This window comes from Lycorma delicatula, chromosome 1, assembly GCF_047948215.1.
Source record: "Lycorma delicatula isolate Av1 chromosome 1, ASM4794821v1, whole genome shotgun sequence".
NCBI lineage: Eukaryota > Metazoa > Arthropoda > Insecta > Hemiptera > Fulgoridae > Lycorma > Lycorma delicatula.
Window position 1 is genome coordinate 246,723,757 of NC_134455.1, and position 23,495 is coordinate 246,747,251.

The window sequence follows — 23,495 nt, forward strand, 5'->3', positions numbered from 1 at the left end:
AAGACAAGTACCATATGCGCCGCTACTTACATCAAAAAATTTGTGCAATTGATAACTCTTATTTAAACTAATTAACTAATCTAGGAATCTTAAAATTACTTGACAATTTGAGTTGAGAATCCAGAGAATGCCATTTTTCAGCTAGCAGAACGGGGAGAACTTCATCACATTGAAGGTTAGCGCACCATAACTCTTGTATAAACACTTTAAAGGAACGATCACAGAAGCAAGCAGACCCAAGGGATCGAACAATGAAGAATAATTGACAATTTGGAATGTTTGGTGTAAGAAGTGTTATCTTTTGGCTTGATTTGATAAATGAAATCTTCACCTCGAGGATTCCAATATAATTTGTGTTTAGATATTTTCATCCTTATCTAATTTGATGAAGGAATTAGAATTGTCAAACATATTAGGCATGCTTGAATGACATTTATGCAGTGAAAGTCCGTATTTGTTAAGCAATAACGAAATATCATTGTATAATTGTCTTAACTGATCAATGTTGTCACAACCAGTGAGCAAATCATCCATATAAAAATCTTGCTTGATTGATCAGCAAGCTTGAGGAAAGGAGGCTTCATTTTGATTTGAAATTTCAATCAAACATGTGGTTGTTAGAAAACTTGAAGGTGCTAAACCGTAAGTAACTGTTTGCAAATTGTGTGGAATGATTGATAAGTTTTCATTATCATACCTGAGGATTCTTTGCAATGGGAAGTCCTGAGGATTGATGCGAATTTGTCTATACATTTTAGGAGTATCTCCTGATAGCACATAGCTATGAGTTCTAAAACGAATTATGATTGAAAATAAATCTTGTTGTACTACTGGACCTGTAGCAAGATTTGAAGTGAGTGATTGGCCATTCAAAGTTTTTGCACAACCATCAAATACTACTCTAGTTTTGGTAGTGGTGGAAGATTCACGAAATACTGTGTGGTGAGGCAAATAAAAGGCTTCAGATGGAACCTTAAGGAAGTAATCTTCCTTGAGTTTAGAGTTTTTTTAAAATCTACAATGTAACAAATTGAATCTATGCCTTGCATTCACATACAAATCTCCTAAGGCACAGTTTTCCTTACGAGGAAGAGATACAACAAATCTGCCTTGTTGATCATGAAAGGTATTTTCAACGAAATGTTTTTTGCAGAAGGATTCCTCCTTAGTTGGTAAGCGATCTTTGATCTCTTCAGATCTCCAAAATGACTCTAATTGAGAGGAAAGTTGTTCGTTACTTACAAATAGTGATATTGAATCTGAATTATTTTTCCATTTACTAGATTTAGTAGGGATTTGACCAGAGATTGTGAAACCAAGACGAGTTTCTTGAAGTCTGGTATGATTGGAATTATGAGTCAATTGAACAGACTTAAGTAGAGAAAGATAGTATTGAACGCCTAAGAGAATATCGATTTGCCCAGGAATATTAAAATGAGGATCGGCGAGAAAAAGGTGAGGACCAGTCAGTTACGTTTACAAAATCATTAGGTAACAGACCTGTAATAGATGGTAGTACATGACATTTGAAATTAAAATAAACATTTTAATACCTAGAATTAATATTTAAATTAATACTTAGCTTTGATTTAGTAACTACATTACTAATACCTGTGATCGGCATTAAAACAGGCTTGGTTTGAAGCCTAAGTTTAGCAGCAAACCTTTCAGTACAAAATTAAATCATTGAAGCAGAATTAAGTAAGGTCCTGGCTTGGATGAAATTACCTTTTTTATCTTTTACATTAACTACAGTTGTTGAAAGTATAACAGACTTGTTAGGTTCTGATTTTAAAGTACAATATGAACTATTAGCCAAAGGAGCTTGATTCAGCTTAGAAGATTTAATGGCTGCCTCTTGCAGCGTTTTATCTAAATGAATTTGTGTATGATGCTTCCGTGAGTTTTTTTTACATTTATGATTGCTTGGGCAATCCTTCACAACATGTTGTTTACTTTACATAATTTTTTTTGAAACACAAAAATTTTTCTTTCATTAACATTATAACTTAAAACTTTATAACATTGTTACAATTTATGGTTGCTAATTTTACATAATGCGCACATAAAATTGTTAGAATAATTTACATAAAATACATTTTTACCAGAACTAGGTTTCGAGTAGTCATATTTTTTGCCGCTAAATCCTACATTAGACGTCTGTGCCTTTTCATCACTTTGAATCGTGTCAGTGAATTCAAGTAATTTATGCTTACATTCTAAGAAAGACATAAGTTGTTCTAACTTAGGGAATTCATAACCTTGTAATGTTTTTTCCCAGTCTCTTAAAGTATTTAAATTTTGAGTAATTAACTGTATTATAATAAATTCTAAATAATCAATATCTAGATTCTTCAATACATTAATGTTTGAATTAATTTGGTCAATGAATTTTCCTTTTTTAATGGTTTTAAATTAATAATTTAAAACAGCATGTTAATTTAATTGCAGCATGTTTAGCTGCAATTAGTCTTTTGTTATCACAACGATCTTGTAATTTTAAAATTAATTTTATTGCAGTTTCATAATTTTCAGACATTACCGATAAATTTTTTATTACATCTAAAGCATTACCCCTTAAGAAATTTCTAAGGTAGTAAAATTTTTCAACCTCAGAAAATTCTTCGTGGTTGTGAACTAAACTATTAAAAAGATCAAAAAATTTATGCCAAGCTCTCACATCACTGTAAAAGGTGATTTGTATAGGTTTTAACGTAATTGGATTAGGTTTATTAATGATTTTATTTAACTCAGTTACCTCTAAATTTTGAATCAATTTTCTAATTTTTTATGTTTTAATTTAAGTTTGTCAAAATTATTATCATATGTGTGCCTATCATGTAGTTCTTTATCTGTTACATTTTTGTGTAATTCTATTTCAGATTGAGCTTCAAAAAATGCTCTTTCGTATTCTAATAGTTTAACTTAACAGATTGTAGTCGTCTGATTCGGGGTTGAAGTTGTCAATGAATGTTTTTAATCTATTATTTTTTATAATGCCTCTTTTCGTAATTAAATATTTAAATTCCATTTTGCTACAATAATAACAGAAATAATATTGAATCTGTATGAAATGAAATTATTATAAAGTAATGTTAGAAAATATAAAGTGGTATACAAAACAATACTGCTAAATTATTGTCTATGTCTAAAGTTGAATGAACAAAATAACTTGTACATATATTTAATACAATTATATCAGCTAACATCTGCCTGTGAAATTTGAACTGTGAGGGTGTGTGCTCAGTACAGTTTTAACAAAGTGAATTTTACCCAAACCAGTATGGAAGTTTACTTTGTATACCTGCTATATTTGTAGCCACAAACTAACTGTATTGCAAACCATTGAAATATTTAATCTGAATATTTCACTAATGTTAATTGTATCATTATTGCACTTTTAATGTATACTTTTATGTTTTAAATACACTGCTTATAAATAAATTATAAATACCACTTAATCCGGTGGCTTGATTTGACCTTATGAAACTTGTGTTCAATCTTGTTTTTCGATCCGACTACTTAACTGTCTGGTGACTTGACCATGGGTAGATGTAGTGGTGAAATCCGGCAACTTGACGATCCTGTTCCTCAATCTGGCGACACCTTGATCCACTTGATCCGGCTGAGAGGACCATAAGAAGATGGTAGAATCCGGTGACCTAACTATCCGGTCCGGAGTACCATAAAAAGTTTGTTAGATTCTTTGCGATGTGGAGGACCATAAAATCTTTGTGGTAGGTTTTAGAGCGAGTATGAACTGTAGATGCATAGGTGATGAATTGAAACAACACCTTGTTGCTTATTATTGAATTGTTATTTCATTTCTTTTTGTCTTGACAATTTGATAACATATAATAGAAAATCTGACTTATAACATAATACATATAATTAAAGTTAATAATATATAAATATACAAATAAAATAAGCATTCATCCGAACATTAGTATGCGCTTCCATCCGGACTGAATGTACAACATGACCGCTCTGGGTCAGTTTCTGGTGCCGAATGAATAGAAGTCGCTACATCACAATGACCACTCCTTGCCGTATTATGATGTAGGACAACATATGACCATAGCTTGCCGGAGAGCTCTAGCCCTCGCCAGATAGCAGCACCCGACGGCAAAAGTGGAACGTAATAGATAATAAAAAAATATCACTTTATATGTGTCTTACCTGATAAATTTATAGTGGTGTAATTTTTTGTTTTTTTTAATTCAGTACTGAATTTTTTAAAAAGTTATTAGATTTCCATCATTAGAATTCCAAATATTCTGAAACAAAATAAAAGTCATTATTTTTTTTTCACTTTTTTTAAAAAAAAACTTTTTAAGAAGGTCATCATATGAGGATGAGCCTTTTACTTCAAATGAAAACTGAGTTTTGTTGATATTTTACTCAATCACTAATTTTTATTACACTATATATATATATCTGTAAACTTCATACATATAAACATATAAGAGGAGGTTTTCTTTCTTTCATTTACATTTAAAATGTAAATTTTAAATAGTCGCTCCGCTGATCCCCGTGGCGGAGTGGTAGTGTCTCATCTGGAGGTCACAGGTTCGAATCCTGGTCCAGCATGAAATTTTTAAAAATTCCATATCCATATCCCATGCACAAGCTTCAAGGTTATATGGCAATCAAGTAAAAAAAAAAAACAAAAAAAACTGTTGATTACAGTTCAGTTATTATGCACTATTTTCTTATAATATTTTAAAGTAATCTTTAATGCATTGCAATATCTAGGTCTTCAATAAATTTTATTTTAACTTGATATGAAAGCTGCCTTCATTGATACGAGTGTTATTTTTTTTTCAAGGTCTGATCGGTCACGAAATTAAAACTACAGTGAAAATAAAAAAATTTTTTTTTGTAACAAGTACTTACATAGTTTTACGCACGCTATTTCTCTATATAGTTGCCCTCCGATTTAGACATTTGTTGTAGCGGGGTAACAACTTTCCAATACTCTCATCATAGAACGGAGCTGCCTGTGTTTTCAACCATGTTTCTACGCTGGTCTGCAGCTCGATGTCTGTGCCAAAATGTTGTTCTCCTAGCCAGCGTTTCATGTGAGCAAAGAGGTGAAAATTAGATGAAGCCAAGTCCGGGCTGTATGATGGGTGATCAAACACTTGCCAACGAAAACGCTGCAGGAGCTTCTTTGTTATAGCTGCAGTGTGTTGTCATGGAGAAAGACAATGCCTGATGACAACATTCCTCTTTGCTTATTCTGAATTGCCCTTCGTAGACGTTGAATAGTCAGGCAGTATGAAGCTGCAGTGATGGTCGTGCCACATTCCATGAATTCCACCAAGAGAACTCCATTCTGGTTCCAGAACACAGTAGCCATACACTTTCTGTTGGAGAAGGTTCGCTTGAACTTCTTTGGTTTACTGGGAGAATGAGAGTGCATCCACTGTTTGGATTGTTCTTTTGCTTCTTCAGTTTCGAAATGGACCCATGTCTCATCCCTTGTGACAATTTTGTTCAAAAAATCTTCTTCATTGTGGTAGTGCTGGAGAAATGTTAGGTCATTGTTTTGTGATGGTCAGACAGCATCTTGGGAACCCATCTCGCACCCAGTTTGTGGTACTTAAGTCTGTCACTCACAATGATATAGAGAGCTGATCTTGAAATTTCAAGAAACGAATCACTCAATACAGAAATTGTGAATTGAATTGCCACATCCACTTGCTCAACGAGATCATCGGTTGACACTCGCTTCCTTCCCTAACCGCCTGCATCATGAACATCTGTATGTCCTGATTTAAAGTTCCTGCACCATTGTCGCACTTTGCTGTCACTCATTGAAGTTTCACCGTACACATTACTTATTCGTCAATGAATTTCAGCTGCATTACACTCCCCAGCCTGAAGAAATTGAATTACCACACGCACTTCACACTTGGCAGGAGATGCTATTGTTGTAGACATGTTTACGTGCTATAGCTGCGTGTTCAGAACTAAACGAAGTGATGCGGCATGATTGAAGGCCATACTAGAGACGCTGCACAACACATATGCGCAAAGGTTCATCTGATTTTTGCGTGGGTTTTTATTTCGCAACTGATCGGACCTTGAAAAAAAATAACCCTCATAGATATAGCAAACATTAGATACAAGAACCTTAGAAGATTCTTATGAGCTTTATTCATAGACTGAATTTCATTCCTGCTCCCTTATCAAATTTCCAGAAGGTTTATGATTTCTGAGGCTGAATTTGAGATTAAAATATAATGTAGTTCTGAACCTTAAGGGTGTCTAGCCTCTTGCATTATGTTTTGCTTCCTATAGTTTCTTTGGAATATTTTCATCCGTTCACTTTGTAATGGTTACTAGCAAAAGCTGTGCCCATTCAGTTCTACAAAAAATTCTGAATCAAAAACCCAAAATCTGGACAAGAAGTAATTATAGGAGGTGAAGGAAATAATTAGTGATCTTTTCTTCCTTAATTTCACATTAAACCTAAGCTTATTGTGACTTGTTTGCATATATATATATATATATATATATATATATATATATTATTATTATTATTATGCTTTTACGGCCAACATGGGACCACTTAAGTCAATTTTAGTTGGATCTTTTCTGAGAAAAGCGTGTTATTTTACTCTTTCGAGCTGCCCAGTATTTCTTCATCCGTTCAGATCTTGCTTTCTTTTCTTCATCCGTAAACACCCTCTTCGTTGTATTTTGTCGTTTGTCTGTCTTTTGTTTAAATCTAATGCTTTTAGCTTTTAGCTTTTATATATATATATATATATATATATATATATATATGGCTTGTTATGGCTCTTCAAGCCTTGGAAAACTTTTATTCCAGACATCTTTTCATCATCGAAATTAGTTTTAATTTAATATTTCATTGTTATTTTTAAGTATTTAGATACAATTGGGCTGAAAAAGCATATTCCAAGACCATATTTAGTGTTTGATTCTATATTATGTGAAGCTCTACAGCATAACCTGCCTACTATATTGCCTCCTCCTCATCATGACACTTATTTTTATATATATATGACCATTAATTATTCTTCTTCCTCAGTTTTATTTGTGTTATGATTTTGATAGTTCATAAAAGTGCTTTCTAATTATAATTTTTCTCCAAATGGGCTTAGTTTTGTTGAAGGTAAATCTGCAGGATTTTCCTAAGTTTCTGTCTAGAGGCAGTTAAATATTTATTTAATGTCTTCATTTATTTATTTTATCAATTTATTTATTTTATTTATTAATAAATATTTATTTAATTATTAAATTTTATAATTTTTGTGTGTTAACATTAGTAATTTGTTTTCTTTAGTGTTAATTTAATATTTTATTGTTATTTTGAAGTATTTAGATTGTTTATGGGCACAGTTACGTAAGCTGAGACAAGACAATTGGGCTGAAAAGCATATACCAAGACCATATTTAGCATTTGATTCTATATTATGTGAAGCTCTACAGCATAACCTGCCTACTATATTGCCTCCTCCTCATCATGACACTTATGTTTATCCAATGCCGTGGGTTGTTTTCAGAATGTTTGATTATACAGATTGTCCTGAGGTATATTCATTTTTCTTATTAAGTTTGTAGTATTATGTTTTATGTTTAAATATGAACAAATTGTTTTATGAACAAAATTTTTTGTTAGTTCAAATTAATTTTTTGTTAGATAAAAATTAAATTAAAGTATAGATTTTCCTGTTATTTCAGATCTGCAAGTTTCATTGCTGTGGTTTTCATTCAGGTTGTGCAGGATTTATTTAAGATGTTATTTATTGTATTTTTTTTTAGTTTTTTACAAAATTCATTTTTAACTGATTTGATCATGATCACATAATTTGAAGGAAAAATTTTCTAATTTTAACTTATAATCTTGCAATTTTATTATTCAACCATGTGAGCAGTATTTATATTATTAGGTATTTAATGGATTTTATTTTATAATACATTCTTGTAGGTAATTATGTTTTCAGTTTGTTTCAGTAATAATGTACTGTTATTTATTTAATGTTACTGGGTTACAGTGGTAATATTTGTGTATTCTTGAAAAAATTAATTTATTTTTAGCTCTTTATTCATTGAGAAAAGTTACTGTTTAATGCATTGTTTCACAACAGTAATAATACTTGTGCTTTAAAAGAATTTGCTGGAATCTTTCTTATGGGTGTGGTATGTAAGAAACATCTTAGGTACTGATTGCTAAAGGAAAGGAAAAACATAATGGAGAAGAATAAAGTCAGGCCTGTTTGCTTTCTTTGTCTTTAGAACAAAAATTCTTCTTTTAAATATTGTAATTATTTATGTACTAAGTGACACAATAACTTGATAGGTACTAACTATCTTTTAAAGAAAGAAAAATTGAAATCTGTGTTCACAACTAAGATTGAAGGATCTAACATTTCCTTTCTCGTACCCCAACCTAACAAAGCTACTAATACCTAAGAAATAAAATAATGCAATCGTCAAAACTAAATCTTTGATTTTTTTTTTGTATAAGAGAAAATGCTTTAATAAAATTGAATGTAGGGTGAGGTCACAACAGTTGCCTATTATTGCCTCTGGAAAGAGAAATCTCTTGTTGATGTTTTCATCTTCACCATTTGCAGGTGGATCATCATATTTGAACTAGATGCAGTAGTATAAACCGAGACGCAGTAGTATACACTGATGGATCGAAACAGTATGATACCGTGGGTTGTCCATTTGTTGTCAATGATAGAACTTATATGTTTGGATTACATGGTATTATGAGTGTGTTTACTGCTGAACTATATACTATAAATAAGGCTCTGAATATCATTAACCCTAAGTACCAAAATATTCTTATTTGCAGTGATTCATGTAGTGCTCTCCTAGCCTTAGAAAACTTTTATTCCAGACATCTTATCGTCATCGAAAGCTACAATGTAATCGATGAGTTGAACCATCGTAACATATAAGTGAGCTTCTGCTGGATCCCTAGCTACGTGGGAATTCTGGGTAATGAATGTGCAGATTCCGCTGCTAAAGACGCATGTAGTCAACCATCCTTCACTAGCCATGTTACTACATCTGACTTGATTAACTATGTAAAACTCACTTTTCTTGCAAAACGGCAAGATGACTGGATGGTGACAGTCCATAAATAATGGCACATTAAAGATTCTGTATTGCCATGGGATTCCTCATACTGAAAAATTCATCGTGAGGAAGTGGTCCTTTGCCAATTGCAGATAGGACATACGAGAGCTACTCAGGGGTATCTGATGTCAGCAGTATGCATACAATGCAACTGCCGGTTGACTGTGTGCCACATCCCTGTGAATTGCATGCGTTATGTGGCCATTCATCATAAATTAAAATTGCCCAGATACATTTGTCAAATCCTGGGCAACGATAATGAAGTTTTGGACTGGGTATTTTTATTTCTTAGAAGTATTAGTATGTTAAATACTTTTTAATAGAGTTAGGAATTTCATTTTAAATTTTTCATTTTTTTCTGTTACTTGAGAAGGAGCCTTTTATACTCCTCTTGGAGTGTTAAATTTATTTTATTTTTATTTTAGTTTTTCATCTTCACCATTTACAGGTGGATCATCATATTTGAACTAGACGCAGTAGTATAAACCCAGATGCAGTAGTATACTATCTGTGAAACAAGTTTCCTAATTCCATAGACATAGAACAATTGAAACTAGTTACTTGCTTCCTTTGAAAATAACGATATTTATTATACTGCCAGTACTTGTAATAGTTAGGGTCACTTGTAAGGTTGAATTTTGAATGCATTTCCATAATCTTAGTGTACCGATGCATAACAATTATTATTACTGAGTAAGGAAGGAACCACCACTTAATTACTCACTTCTACAAGTCTAACAAGGGATGTTTTTTCTCAAAAATGGTTAGACATATTTGGTATTGATTTGTGTTTTATGTTACATACAGCAATTCCAGTTATAGCATCTGGCAGATATTCCTAAATAACTTATTATTATTATTAGGTGTATTCTGATAGATCCTTTCAGTTATGTAACCTAAAAGTGATCTTGGTGTAGTTATAAAATCATGGCATGTCTGAAGACATGTGCTACCCCTTAGGGTAGGGGACATCTCTTATGGAGAGGTAATTTTCTGCTCTCTGATGTAACTTAATAAATTCTGGAGCTTGATAACTTAGAAAGTGCTTTGCTCAAATCATAGAAAGTGGTATCAGTTTGTCTGTAAAAAAAGATTGATAGTTAAAATCATTTTGTATTAGTTCATGTTTTTACTTACTTTTAATACATTCAGATGACTTGTAATTCATTTAGATGATGTACATACTAATCATGTGTGCTTAGTGGTATTGCTTTAGGTAATATCACTTTGAAATATGGGTTGGCTTTAGGGATTTTTCCAGAATTTTCTATAATGTTCAAAGCTAGAAATAACTAAGTAATTTTTTTTGAAAATCTTTGCATATTGGAAATGGGCTAGGCAAAGCTGGAGAACTTGTGTGGCAGGAAGTACACATACTTCATTGTTTTGTTTTTCAGGTACAAGGCTTATTAATAAATTTGTAATATATATACCTTTAGGGATTAATTCGTTTATATTTGTTTGATGCAGTTTTTGTTTTTTTTGTGCCCTTCTTTTTTTGACATCTTACTTGTACTTGAATACTTTTCTTCTTTCACATTTTTTACTCATGCTTTACTCCCTTAATATTCAGCAGTTTTAATACACGAGCTCTATTTTTAAAGTATCTAAACCTTATTTTGTTGGGAGCAGCTGGAGTTTAAGAGACTTAGTCCCAATGTATAGTTGCTATGTTTGAGTGTATTTTTTGTAGCCTTTTCAATACTGCCCCACATTCATTGTCTATAATCAAATTTACTACTTTCGTAAGGTAGTTAGTTGCCAAAACATGATGGTCTGTCAATATCACTATGTCTAGTTTTGCTAAAAGTGTGCATGCCTTCATGTACTAATACTACTACATAAAGTTTTGCTAAAACCTTGTGATACTTAAACTAATGTGATTATAAGGTAATGCAGTAATGGTACAACTTTTAAAAAGGACTGAAATGATGATACTATTGAAAGGTTTAAGAATTAACAAAAAATTCCTGGTTCCAAGAAAATTGTTGATGGTCATTTAGTTTGTAATTCTGACATGATTTTGACATTCGTAAAGTAATTGCTAAAATGGTTGGAAACACATTGGGTAAGTGTTTTGAGTTGCAAGAATTATACCTTGAGGGATATAAGAGCTAAATTAAGTGTTTAGATGATCGTAGCGTGGTTGCTATTTGAACAAATTTCATGTGTTATAAAAAATTGCTTGATGTTCCAAAGTCTGTTTTTCACTTCAGTTGGTTTCTTATCTGTGGAGGTTTCCTTCTTTGCATCATCAGTTCTTTGTAATATTGCTTGTTAAAATCGTTAGGTTGCATTGATGTCAGGATATAGTTGTCAGGAATTGTAATTTAATCATTCTTATTAATAACTTTACAGAACAAAACATTATAATAAATTACCAGGGGACCCATGCCGTTCCATAGCATCAGTAAATAAATTAACTTAAGATATATTAGATAATTTACTGTGTGGTTCATAAGACTTCCAAACAACATCAGCTGCACATCAACCCTTAGATTACAGCCAAACAAATTCTGTATCTCAATTAGTTACTGAGATATGGCAGTTTGAGTGTATTTTTCAGAGTGAGGAAATGTGTAATCTAGGTCTTACAACAATCACCACAACAAGCACCATCAAATGAGCCCACACTGACCACTCAATTCCTAAAAAGGTTCTGAGGGAACATACATATTTCAGAACCTTTTTAGGAATTGAGTGGCCAGTATGGGCTCATTTGATGGTGCTTGATGTGGTGATTGTTGTAAGACCTAGATGAATCCTATATCTTAATTAGTTGCTGAGCTGTCTCAGTTTGAATGCCGTTGAAATAAGACTTTGAGTATGAGAAAAGCTATGTTCCCTTAAAATTCCTCTCGTAATTGAATGAGCCTAGTTAGTGCATGCTGGTTACTTTGGCCTGATGTAATGAGTGTTGATGAGACCCCCAATGAAGTCTGTAATTGAATTAATTACTGAGAGATTGCAGAAAAACTTATTTTTTTTTTTAGTTTATTTACAAAATTTTTTTAATATGTAGATTAATTATTTTTGTCATGGTACTTAGATAATGTGTGTCTTATGCTATTTTTTCTTAGGGACCAATATTACCAGGTGCTCATTCTATTGAAAGATTTCTTATTGAAGAACATTTCCATCAAATTATTGAAGTGTACCATCTAGAAAGAAAAGACTGGTAAGTTAAATTTAAAACTCTGTGACTGATATTTTTTGTCACATATAATTTATTACAAACATATCTTTGATATTTTATAAACTAGATTGGTGCTACTGCTAATTATTTGAGAATCTGTTTATACTGAGTTTCAACAGCTAAGGAAAATATGTGTATTACCAAATAGTTGGGTTATGTTTCATTTAATGTGAATATTGTATAATTACACAATTAAGTGGGTAGACGATGTAATTTGCAATTTGCTGGATTTTCATTCGATTGTTTCTGTGTAATTTTCTATTTAGTGTCTCAGAGTTTTATGATTTTTGTTGGTAATTATTAAAAATTTTGAGTTGGAGAAGTGTCTTATCTTATCTTATCTTATAATTACTGAATATTGAAGAATTTTTTGGTTTAATTATCAATCTTGGAAATGTTTGTTTAAAACAAACAGTGACTGGTGCTGCTGTTCTCGCATTGCTATCAGCTGATTTTACTAAACGCGATTATTTATAAATCTATTATTATAAACATGTATTTAGAATGTTGTCAAAAAGTATATTGGATTTGTGTCTGTACAATTACAATACCATTGTGTGTTTTTGCATTTGATCAAAACCACTACATATAAACCAGACAAGCAATGGATAAGTATATGGTTACTTGGATGAGGGTTAGGAGAACTGACTTTACCTGATAATCATTTCAGCCATTAGGCTTATTTTGCACCAGACAGGAAGCAAGAGTCTAAGTTGGTTGCCAGAAGATTTTTATACCAGAAACCAGATGCTGACTTTTCAGGTCGTGTTGTCTTCAGGTTGGAGTAACTAATAGAGTAGGACCTACACTTATAGATCCGGCAACTGGGAAGGTTGAGATCAAAGATATAGAAAAGTGGTGGGTAGTTAAAAAGGAAAATCCTTGATCAGAATAGTTTACTGTCTTGTCTATAAGCCAGTGATGGTGTAACTCAGTATATATGTAGTAGTTAAACAGTCGGTCAAACAAAACTATTTTTACTAAAATCTGCTTTATCAGTTAGAATTTATTTTTAACATAACTTATATATTATTTGTGTTGCTCTATGTATTGTAATATAATATAAAAAAACTTAAGCAAGGAATTTGTTCTCTTTCAGTGCAGCACATCTGTTAAATTTTCCATATAAAATGAAAATACCGCTTGAGTATTGCATTGTAGAAGTTATATTCGCAGAGTTGTTTAATCTACCAACGCCACGCTACCTGGAGGTTTTTTATGGTTCAGTATTAATAGAACTTTGCAAGTTACAACCAAGTACTATGCCACAAGTACGTATTTGATAAAAATTTTTGTTTATTTACTTTGAAAATTTGTATTAATTTCTACATTAATCTATTACTGTGATTTCTTGAGTTAGAAAGTTCCTTGAGTAATGATGTAATCATACATAGTGTTGTATAGAATGAAAAAATTACAACCATTTGACTTCGACTAGTTGTTTTTTTTATTTACAGTAGTTCTATGAATTGCTGAGAAACGGCCTCAGTAAATTAATCACATTAAGTGACTAATTTGAAAATTTACTGTAGATTGCACGTTGCTCAAACTTCATATATGTAAAATTGGTGGTACTTTTAAATTAAACTGTTGAATTCAGTTATAAATCGTTATCCATTAATTATGTTTCTAGCAAAATTTTTAGAATAAATTAAAGGCCAGTTAATTTGATGTAAAGTCAACAGGACTAAAATTAAAATAATCGGAATTAGAAAACAGTATTAAAACTTATGTGAAAAGTAGCACTTTTTAACATAATTAAGCCATTTTTTGACACATTTTTAATGTAATTCTTTTTGTCACTGCAACTTTATTTTTAACAAATAATGATCTGTTATTAGGACATCAAACCATTGTCATAATCAATATATAAGCTTAGTTTTTTTACTTGACTCCAATATTTAATTCCTAATTTCATGTATTAAAACTAATTTACAGTAGAGATTATTGCATGAAAATATTTTTCTGTCGGTGAATATTAAAAAAATCACTCCTCAGGTAAAGTCCTAATTGTCTTTCAATGTTAATGATTATTCCTAGACCAACCCAGGACATAGTTCCATATGGAGACAGTATCTTTGACCTTATACAGCTCAGCTTTTTATGTATTTGAAAACTGACCAGAGAGTTTGGTATGTTGGTTAAGCTGCTAGTTAGTCTCTGGTGAAGCTGAGACAACATCAAAACACTGTGTATTCAGCTGATTAAGGTTTAATGTGAGAGGATAACAGTGACATAGCATTCAGGGTAGGCAGAAAAGTTGTACTTTCAAATCTGGAGTGAGTCTTACTCTGCCTGGGTTGTCTCGTGTTTTAGATTAATCCATTGGTCTTTACATCCACCCAAAGTGGTTGTGTCCATTGGGTCATTTGAATTATAACTGGGAATACTGACAAAGAAACTGTATTAAATCATATGGTGAGATCTATGACAACATGTCAGTAGCAGGAGGATAGCCTGTTATCTGTCAAGGTGACAATTGATGATGCATTTGTCGGGTTTGGTAACAGGGGGTGAGTATGTATTGTGAGGATGCTAAATAGGTGATAACAGTGATAGAGTCTGGGTTGAGAAGATGACATGCGACTTGATAGAGCTCCATTGGACTAGGTGGAAGCTCATTTGTCTTACTGTCATTCATGTAGGGAACCATATAAATTTAATAGTTATCAGTGATTATTATCAATATCAGAAGCATTTAAATTTTATACTCTGTTATCTTTTTTTATTAAATGAAACATTATTAGTCATATTAAAATATAAACGTACTGTTATCATCAAATACAAATAAAATATAAGTTATATTTGTTTTGAAGTTACTGCTCAGTGACATAATTGTGGTTACAAAAATTGGAATCGGAAAGCTTATAACAGAAGTTACCTAGAAAAATATATAGAGTGGATAAAAGGGTGAAATTGCTGATTATCACAAGCAGATAAAATTTTATTATTTGTTAAATATGTCAAGGTTGTTGGATGTGGGTTATAATCATTTGTATGTGGTTCTGTTGATTATTTTTACTAAAATTTTATCTTTATGTATTTTACAAAGCGAGATAATTGAATCAATTAAATTTGGAATTATTATAAATTAATTTTTAAGAATTGTGCAGAAAAATGTAGTTATAATGTAACAACAATTTTAATTATTGAACAACAATATAAAGATACAAAACCTTTTTCTGATTATAACCAATTTCTTGAAACTGATATTATAGCAGTTAGTACATATTTGTATTAATGATTTTGTATAAATAACTATTCCAACAATTATTATATTTGCCTGAGGAAAATTATCAGTTAGCTCATCCATATAAAACCAGTTAGTCCACAGGAAAGTGGTATTGTAGTGTACAATCTTATTGTTATAATTACTACTTACTATTAGTAAACAATAATTGAAGTTTCATGTCTTCAGAAAGTTGAGCAAAAAGAGAGAATTTAGTATATATATATATATATATATATACATGAAGAAATATATTAGAAAATAATTGTGAAAAAGTAACAAACAGATGTAAAGAAGCATAAAAAATTTAAACCTTGTAATTTGATTATTTTATAGAAAAATGAAGTCTATTTACAGAAAGGCAATGGAGTATTGAATAGAGATAGAATAAGAAAATACGGTGGGATTTTGTAACCTGCTTGAAATAAGTAACAGGCCAAAAAAAAAAAAAAAAAAAAAATTGGAACAGAAATAGAGTAGGTGAATTAGAATGTATTTTTCATGCTGAATCTTAAAAGGAAATCAGTTTTTCTTCATCACCCTCATATTTTTAGTTATGACCCTTTAAAATATTGAGAAACTTCTAATAATAGAATACAAAAGTAATAATAATTATTACAATTAAAATTCCTACCTTTACTTTGCAGACACTTATGTTTATTATAATTTCTTTTTTCTTATTCTCCTTTTGTGTTCAGTGAAGTCTTCTCTTTTTATCATCCAGCGGTACCTACTATAGATTCATCCCTTTTGCCTTGATAACGTTGTTCCATTTGCAGTATATCTTTGTGGAACCTTTATACTTGTTTGTTGCTGATCTCACCCAAGTTTAAAGGGAGGAAATCCAAATGAGAATGTAAAAAATGAATTTCCAGTGACATTCTGCAGCTTAAATTTTAGTGGTTCACTATGTTCATTTATAAGCTGATTATGGTTTTCAGCTTTTTTGTTTCCAAGAAAATTCTAATGACATCTTTGAATGACTTCTATGTTGCTAATTCTTTAGGATTCAGTTTGCTGTCAAATACATTTTCATAAATTTATTTTCTTATTTGTGGGTCCAATGAATATTACCTCTTTTAATATGGCCTCACTTAATTGTGAAAAAACCTCAGCTAAATATGTAAAGCTGTTTCCATCTTTATCTAATGCTTTTACAAAATTCTTCATCAGGCCTAGTTTTATATGTAGAGGTGATAAAATAATACAATCTGCTTCAACAAGGGGAATATTGATAACATTTTTCTTTCGTGGGGTAAACTGATTTCTTTTTGGCAAGTCTTTAACTAAGTAGTGTTTATCTGTAGCTTGACTATCCCACAAACACATGAAACATTTATTTTTTAAAACCACTTCGGAGACCAAGTAGAAGCCTGTCACTTTCAGGTCAGCAGTGATTCACCATGTTTGTTTATCATACTTTTAACAGCTTTTTAAATATTTGACATACTTTCATGTGTTTCTCTCATTTCTGCAGCATGTGCTACTGGTATAGAAGAAAACTTGTTTGAGTTACACAACAACACTGCTGTTAAACTTCTTTTTGATGATTGTGTAAACGCCAATCATGAATAACATATTCAATGTCCAGTTTAGTCATTAGCCCCCTAACATAATGGCAGCAATGAATTAAACTATCTCTTCTGAAGTATATAAGTAAATTTTCATTTTGATTTCTATATAGTGAAATTTTAATATCTTCATTTAATAAATTCCATTCTGTAAGATTTGAACCTAGGAGTTCTGCATGCTGTTTCAACAAATACAAGTCACGAATTAGTTCTCTCGGTTCTGTTTGTGTGTTGAAGTGAGGTTCAGTATTTGATTCTTCTGGAATGTAATTAATGAAGAAGAAGTTGGAGCGATTGGAATCGGTAAATCACAACACCTTGAAGAACTGGTCTCATAGTGGAGCGAACATTTGGGTATGCAATACTGCTATTATTGTTTGAATTGAAACCAGTAAGTAACATTTGTTAAGCAAAAATAGCAGTCATCATAATGGGTAGTAGGCTCTCACCAATCATAGGTACTCCAAAAGGCAAATGCTCTTTTTTCCTTTTAACCACTGGGTTAATTTAACATAGCACTTGATGCATGCTACATCTCAAGTCCAGGATTTATCTTGATCTTCCCAAGGAACAGTCAAAATAATGTTTATAAGCAGTTTTCAGCAGATTCGATACTGGTTTTCATTGACTTTTCGTGGTGAATTCTCTGCAAACGTAACAAGAAATTTTTGGAGAATTTTTACAAGCCTGAGTTTTATTCATTGTAAAATTCAAAATGTTTTAAAGTAAACTGAAGTATTAAAGAAATACTTACAGTAAATCTCCACTACAACGACTGAATGAGGTCTGGAAATCTGTTGTAAATCGAGTGTTTGTAAATTGAAAATTCACTAACTATGTAACATAGTAATAATAATATTATACAAGTCTTTTAAACTATTTTTTTATTACTTTTCAAAAAAAAAAAAAATCAAATACGTTAAGTTAAATGTAATTAAAATTTTTACACGTAATCAATTTAACAAAATTTTGGAAAAATACAAAAACTGGAATACAGTACCATTTGTATACATAAGACAAACCATACATTCGTATAAAGAGTTTGCATATTAAAAATTTAAAAAAATCTTTTTAAACTGTTCTTATCAACTTTGTTTATAAAAGTATGTATGAAACATACCTGCTTTACCTTAACTATCACGTTGATGAGGGTTGAGGGTTGAGGATCTGCTTCATGACAGCTAACCTCTTGTACATCCTTTCTTCTGTTTTGAAGAAATAATTAATGAATTGGCCTCACAACTTTTTCCTCCTTCATTGATATACAAATTTCTTGGTAGCATGCGATTTCATGCTGTATGGCTGCGATTACTGCCATACTGCGTTCAAAATTAGGGTTGTCTGATTCAAAAAATATTTAAGCCACTTTCGGTTAATTTAAATGCTTCTGAAGGCCTTCCTGACCTTAATTTTTTTTGATCAGTTGTAAGTTCTGATTTGCTTACCTTGTTGAACTTTTCTTCCATTTGCTGAGTATCTTGTTGAACACTTGCAATAAGCTCTTCATTGGAAGGATCCTCTTCAGCATTTAACAACTCAGTAATGTCTTCATTATGTACTTCCAGGTTAAGATTACTGGTTGCTATCTTTACAATTTCTGTCGTTGCACTCAACTTGAAATAGGTAATTTCCTTGTCGTTATAGTAATGAGGACAAATTTGTTTCAATCCACTTTGAATGGTTTTTTCGGAAAGCTCCATCAATGCTTGATTAATAAGTTTTACAGCATGCAGTATGTTGAATTTTTTCCAGTATTCTATAATAGTTGGGAGCCACCTTCCTTATCAACAGCTTTCAATACTTGTCGAAAACTATAATGCAGGTAATATGCTTTAAAACATGCAGTGACAAATTGTTCCATGGGCTGAAGTAGTGACAACATATTCTGTGGCATAAAGATTACTTTTACATTTGAATTTTTATCTTGTAGGCCTGCCGCAGTGTGGCCTTTGACATTATCAGTTAATAAAACTGCTTTAAATGGCAATTTTTTGTTGATGCAGTACTTCTTCACATGCAGAAATGAAATGAAATGTTCTTCAAACCAGTCTACAAATATTGAAGCAGTTATCGAACCATTGACACTTGACCACCATATAACAAGAAGAGTATTTTTATCAATATTTTTAAACGCTCTTGATTCTCAGATCGATAAATAACTAACGGTTTCATCTTAAAATCACCCTGAGCATTTGTTCCACAAGAATAGATACTCAATCTTTAGCAGTTTTAAAATTGGGCATACTTTTTTCTTTCCTAGCAATGTAAGTTGGTGGCCGCATTCTTTTCCAGAACAGTCCTGTTTTTTCAACATTGAACAGAAGATGTTGCGAGTATTCTCCTTCTTCAATAATTTGATGCAGTGAATCAGGAAACTTTGTGGCAGCTACAGTATCTGTGCTTGCTGCTTTGCCTTGCACTTTTATATTATGCATGCCATCTCTTTGAAATGATCAAACCATCCCTTACTGCCGCCAAAAGTTGTGTCCATTTTGCCTCTTTGTTCTTTCTGACATTCAATTGAAATAGCCTTAGCTGATATCATTTCCTGGCTTAGCAGCATACGTAAAGTATGAGTATTTTTAGTTAATCCACTCTATTAGTATCGTCTCAGTTTCTGGAATTAAAGTTTCCATTTTTCCTAATTTGCATGACAACATAGGAGTGGCATTAGTAATTTCTGTAATGTATTTTTCTTTATTTTTAATTATAGTACTGTTACAATGAGACAATTAAAATTTTTCTGCAATTCTGTTGACTTTTGAACCCTTATCGTGAAGTTTTTTGTTTTGTTATTGCGTTCCTTGCAATTTTAAGCAGTAAGCTTGCATCTTGGGTTTCTTTTTTGTTTATATGGCATTTTTAAGAAGAGTACAGAATGTCACTGTAAGCAGAGAAAAACAAAACACTGTCACAGTATTGATGCCTGGAAACAAATACAAAGAGTATGTAAGACTGAATAGAAACACTATGAACAGGAAACAAGAACAGACATACACATGTGACAAACATCTACTAATATACTTCTGCCAAGTTGAAGTGAGTGATCTCCAAGCAATACATGAAAATGGGCTATATGACTGCAATGTAGTCCTACAACCCACGTATTACAGCCCATGTAGTTGTCAGGAGACACAGAGGGGTCTTAAGAGGGGTGAGGATTGGGGAGGTTGAACACAACTGAGATGTATAATGTCATAGTATGTACAGTAGCTACAAAAGCTAACGTCACATGAATTTGGCGAAACAACTGTGTTCCTTTGTCTCCACACTTCTCCTTCGTACAGTATGCACACAACTGTAGGCCACTCATATGGTTGGTCGCTATAGCAAGCCATTGTAAACCAAGCTGTCATAAATCGGGTCTACCGTACTTAGTTATAAAAATAATTAAGTTTTAATTTATAAATACTTAATTACGTAAAACACTTCATAAAATTGTTTCAGCATGGAGTACAATAGAACACAGCATGAAACACACACACACTCTCACACACATACATGCACGCTCACACACACGCATGCACTCTTAATAAATTTTGATGTTCAATAAAATAATACTAAAAGTTGTTCTGTCATAAAAATCTTTCACTAAATTTATAGCATCACTTATGAAACAATCACTGTATGATAAAACCATTACCACAAGTAAAGAATGCAGTAAGTCATACTAAGCGCTGAACTCATACTGAAGAAAATTTTGTCATGTTGTATTACTCATTATTTGATTCACTGACATGCTATACATCTCTTCACATAAAATGACATCATTTGACTGTTATGTATCAAATATAGGTCTACAGCATGCATCACAATATAAATCAAATGTGAATAAGCAAACATAGACATACTAAGTTATTTGTATTGTATGTTACATGAATAATGGAACAAATAAATTTAAGGGGTTGTAACTTAAGAACTTAACATGCTGGGTTATTTCGGAATACATATTCAAATTCAGCATATAAATACTATTTAGAACACCTACTCTCTCTTCAGTTCCAAATTTTATGTTGACCAGTGTAATCATTTACAAGGATTGTCTGTATAACCTGCTTTAACCTTTGTTCTGTAACTTTTTTGTTGCCTTGGCTTATCTTCAAAATCCTTGCATTGTTATGTACTATTCTTACATATTTTCACTCTGAGAATGCTTCATGTAATTCTGATTGAGGTCTAGTGCATAGGTTGTAAACTTCAATGTCTACACAAAAAAAAATTTACAAAAATAAAATACTATTTTTAAAGAATTTGTTTAAAAAAAAATAAATTTACTAATGTTGGGATTTGCGAAACAATGTACTAAGACTATGGTGCTTGATAAGTTTATATATCCTAACATTGCTCTCTTTAAAATCTAATTGGAATACCCTACTGTCAGATAGATCAGATTTAGTGTAAATATGAGTTAAGGAGTTTCAAAATTAATGATTCAATTAAAATCATAAATTTGTATTTAATAGCTTAGTTATTCTTTTAAATAAAATACATCATAATGAAAAATTGAAAATTCTATCATAAAATTAATTTAGCTAGAGCCCTAAGTTATTTACCATTATACATTATAATGAATAGTTATACATTATTTATTTGTTATGAAACAAATTATTTATATATATATTTTTTTCGTTATGGTCTCTTTGGACCATGTAGAACATTTTGCACAACAGATGTCTAATGTCTGTTTTCCCAGTACAATTTCATTTCGGCTCGTTTAACTTGTTTTTGTTCATCAGTCCACTGCCTCCCAGTTCTTGTCTTATCTGTAAGTTTCCGGAAAATGTGTTTATTAATTTTATCTCTAAACTCAGATCTGTTTACACTCATCGCCTTCGTTCAGTTGTAGTTCGCTGAGATCCTTCTTAACTTCGACGACCCAATCCAGTCGCTTTCATATTTGTTAAAAAACTAAAGATGCGCTTTGTTAACCTATCATCCATCATCCTGAGGATATGACCGTAGAACTTCACCCTTCGTTTTCTCATTGTTGATGTCAGCGGTTCGTTGTTCCCTTTATAAAGTTCTTCATTACGTCTTAGTCTGTAAGATCCGTCTTCTAGGTTTCTTGGCCCCAATATTTTCCTCAAGATTCTTCTTTCACATATTTCCATCTCCTTCAGTTCATTCTTCTTCCTGTGTATCAAACATTCTGATGTGTAGAGTGCCTCTGGTTTGAACAGGGTAGTGTAGTGTCTTATTTTTGATCCGTATGATATACTCTTTTTGTTGTAGATATTCTTTGTTATCCCGTATGCTGTTTCTAATTTCCTGGTCCTTTCCTGGTTAGCTGCCTCATCGAGTCCATTAGCTTGAATAATTTCTCCAAGATAATTTAAACGATCAACTCTCCTGATATTCCCTCCTTTTGTTTTTATTTCTTTCTCCTTGTGATGTCGGTATTCCATGTATTCCGTCTTCTCGTAAGATATCTGTAGTCCTGTCCTTATGGCTATTTCCTCTAGTAACTCTATCGATTCTCTTGCCCCTTCAACATTTTTTGTAATTATTGCTATATCTTCTGCAAAGGCCAAACAATCCACTTTTATTTGGTTTTTACCAGCTCCTAGTCATATTTCTTTTAATCCGTTTTCCTCTTTCTTCTTCCGTCATTCCCTTATTATCTTCTTGAGGATTAGATTAAACAATATTGGCGACGCCCATCTCCCTGCCTCAATCCCGTTTTAACTTCAAAGGGCTCTGATATTTCTCCCATAAATTTTATTTTGGACTGCGTATTTGTCAATGTATTTTTTATATATATATATATATATATATATATATATATATAAAAATAAAAAATTACAAATAATAAACACATAAAAAGAACATATAAAACAAACTCTTTTGCTTAGTGGATGTTTGACTCTGAATACCCATTATTAATCTACTTGACTTTGATATTCGCATATTAGAATTTCACAAATTGTTTTATTAATACTTATACTAATACAGAATTGACCTACCCGAAATTAATTTTACTTGTAATTTTGAATATAATTTATCATTATAACAATTATCATTTTTAATAGTTCTTTATTAAATAGTCGACGGATTAGTATTATTGTAATGGATCCATTGAAATATTATTGTGGAGAAGCCTTTAATAATAGTTTCTCATACCTGTATCCAGAATAAAACTTAAACTATAAATTTTTTGAACAGTTTTCTGAAGAATATTTTACAAACAAAATCACTGCAGTCAAGCTCACACCGACAAATTCGAACATAAACTGTGTCTTATGGATGGTCTCCCTGTCTAACCCCACCACCATTCTTGAGCATTACTCAGTCTATGTGAATGCGTGTTTGCACACTAACCTAATGCTTTCTGTGGGAGCATGATATCATACTATGATAAAATTTATTTTTAGCAAGA

The 23,495-nt window shown here is 31.7% G+C and overlaps 1 protein-coding gene across 1 annotated transcript in view; it reads left to right on the forward strand.

Moving 5' to 3' along the window:
- Cbp80 (Nuclear cap-binding protein subunit 1) overlaps window positions 1–23,495 on the forward strand; it is a 152,319-nt gene that overhangs the window by 44,381 nt on the left and 84,443 nt on the right. Inside the window, exons 6-8 of the mRNA XM_075375264.1 lie at window positions 7,348–7,563; window positions 12,204–12,301; window positions 13,419–13,590. Of these exons, the coding sequence (XP_075231379.1) occupies window positions 7,348–7,563; window positions 12,204–12,301; window positions 13,419–13,590 (486 nt within the window). The remainder of the gene's footprint in view (window positions 1–7,347; window positions 7,564–12,203; window positions 12,302–13,418; window positions 13,591–23,495) is intronic.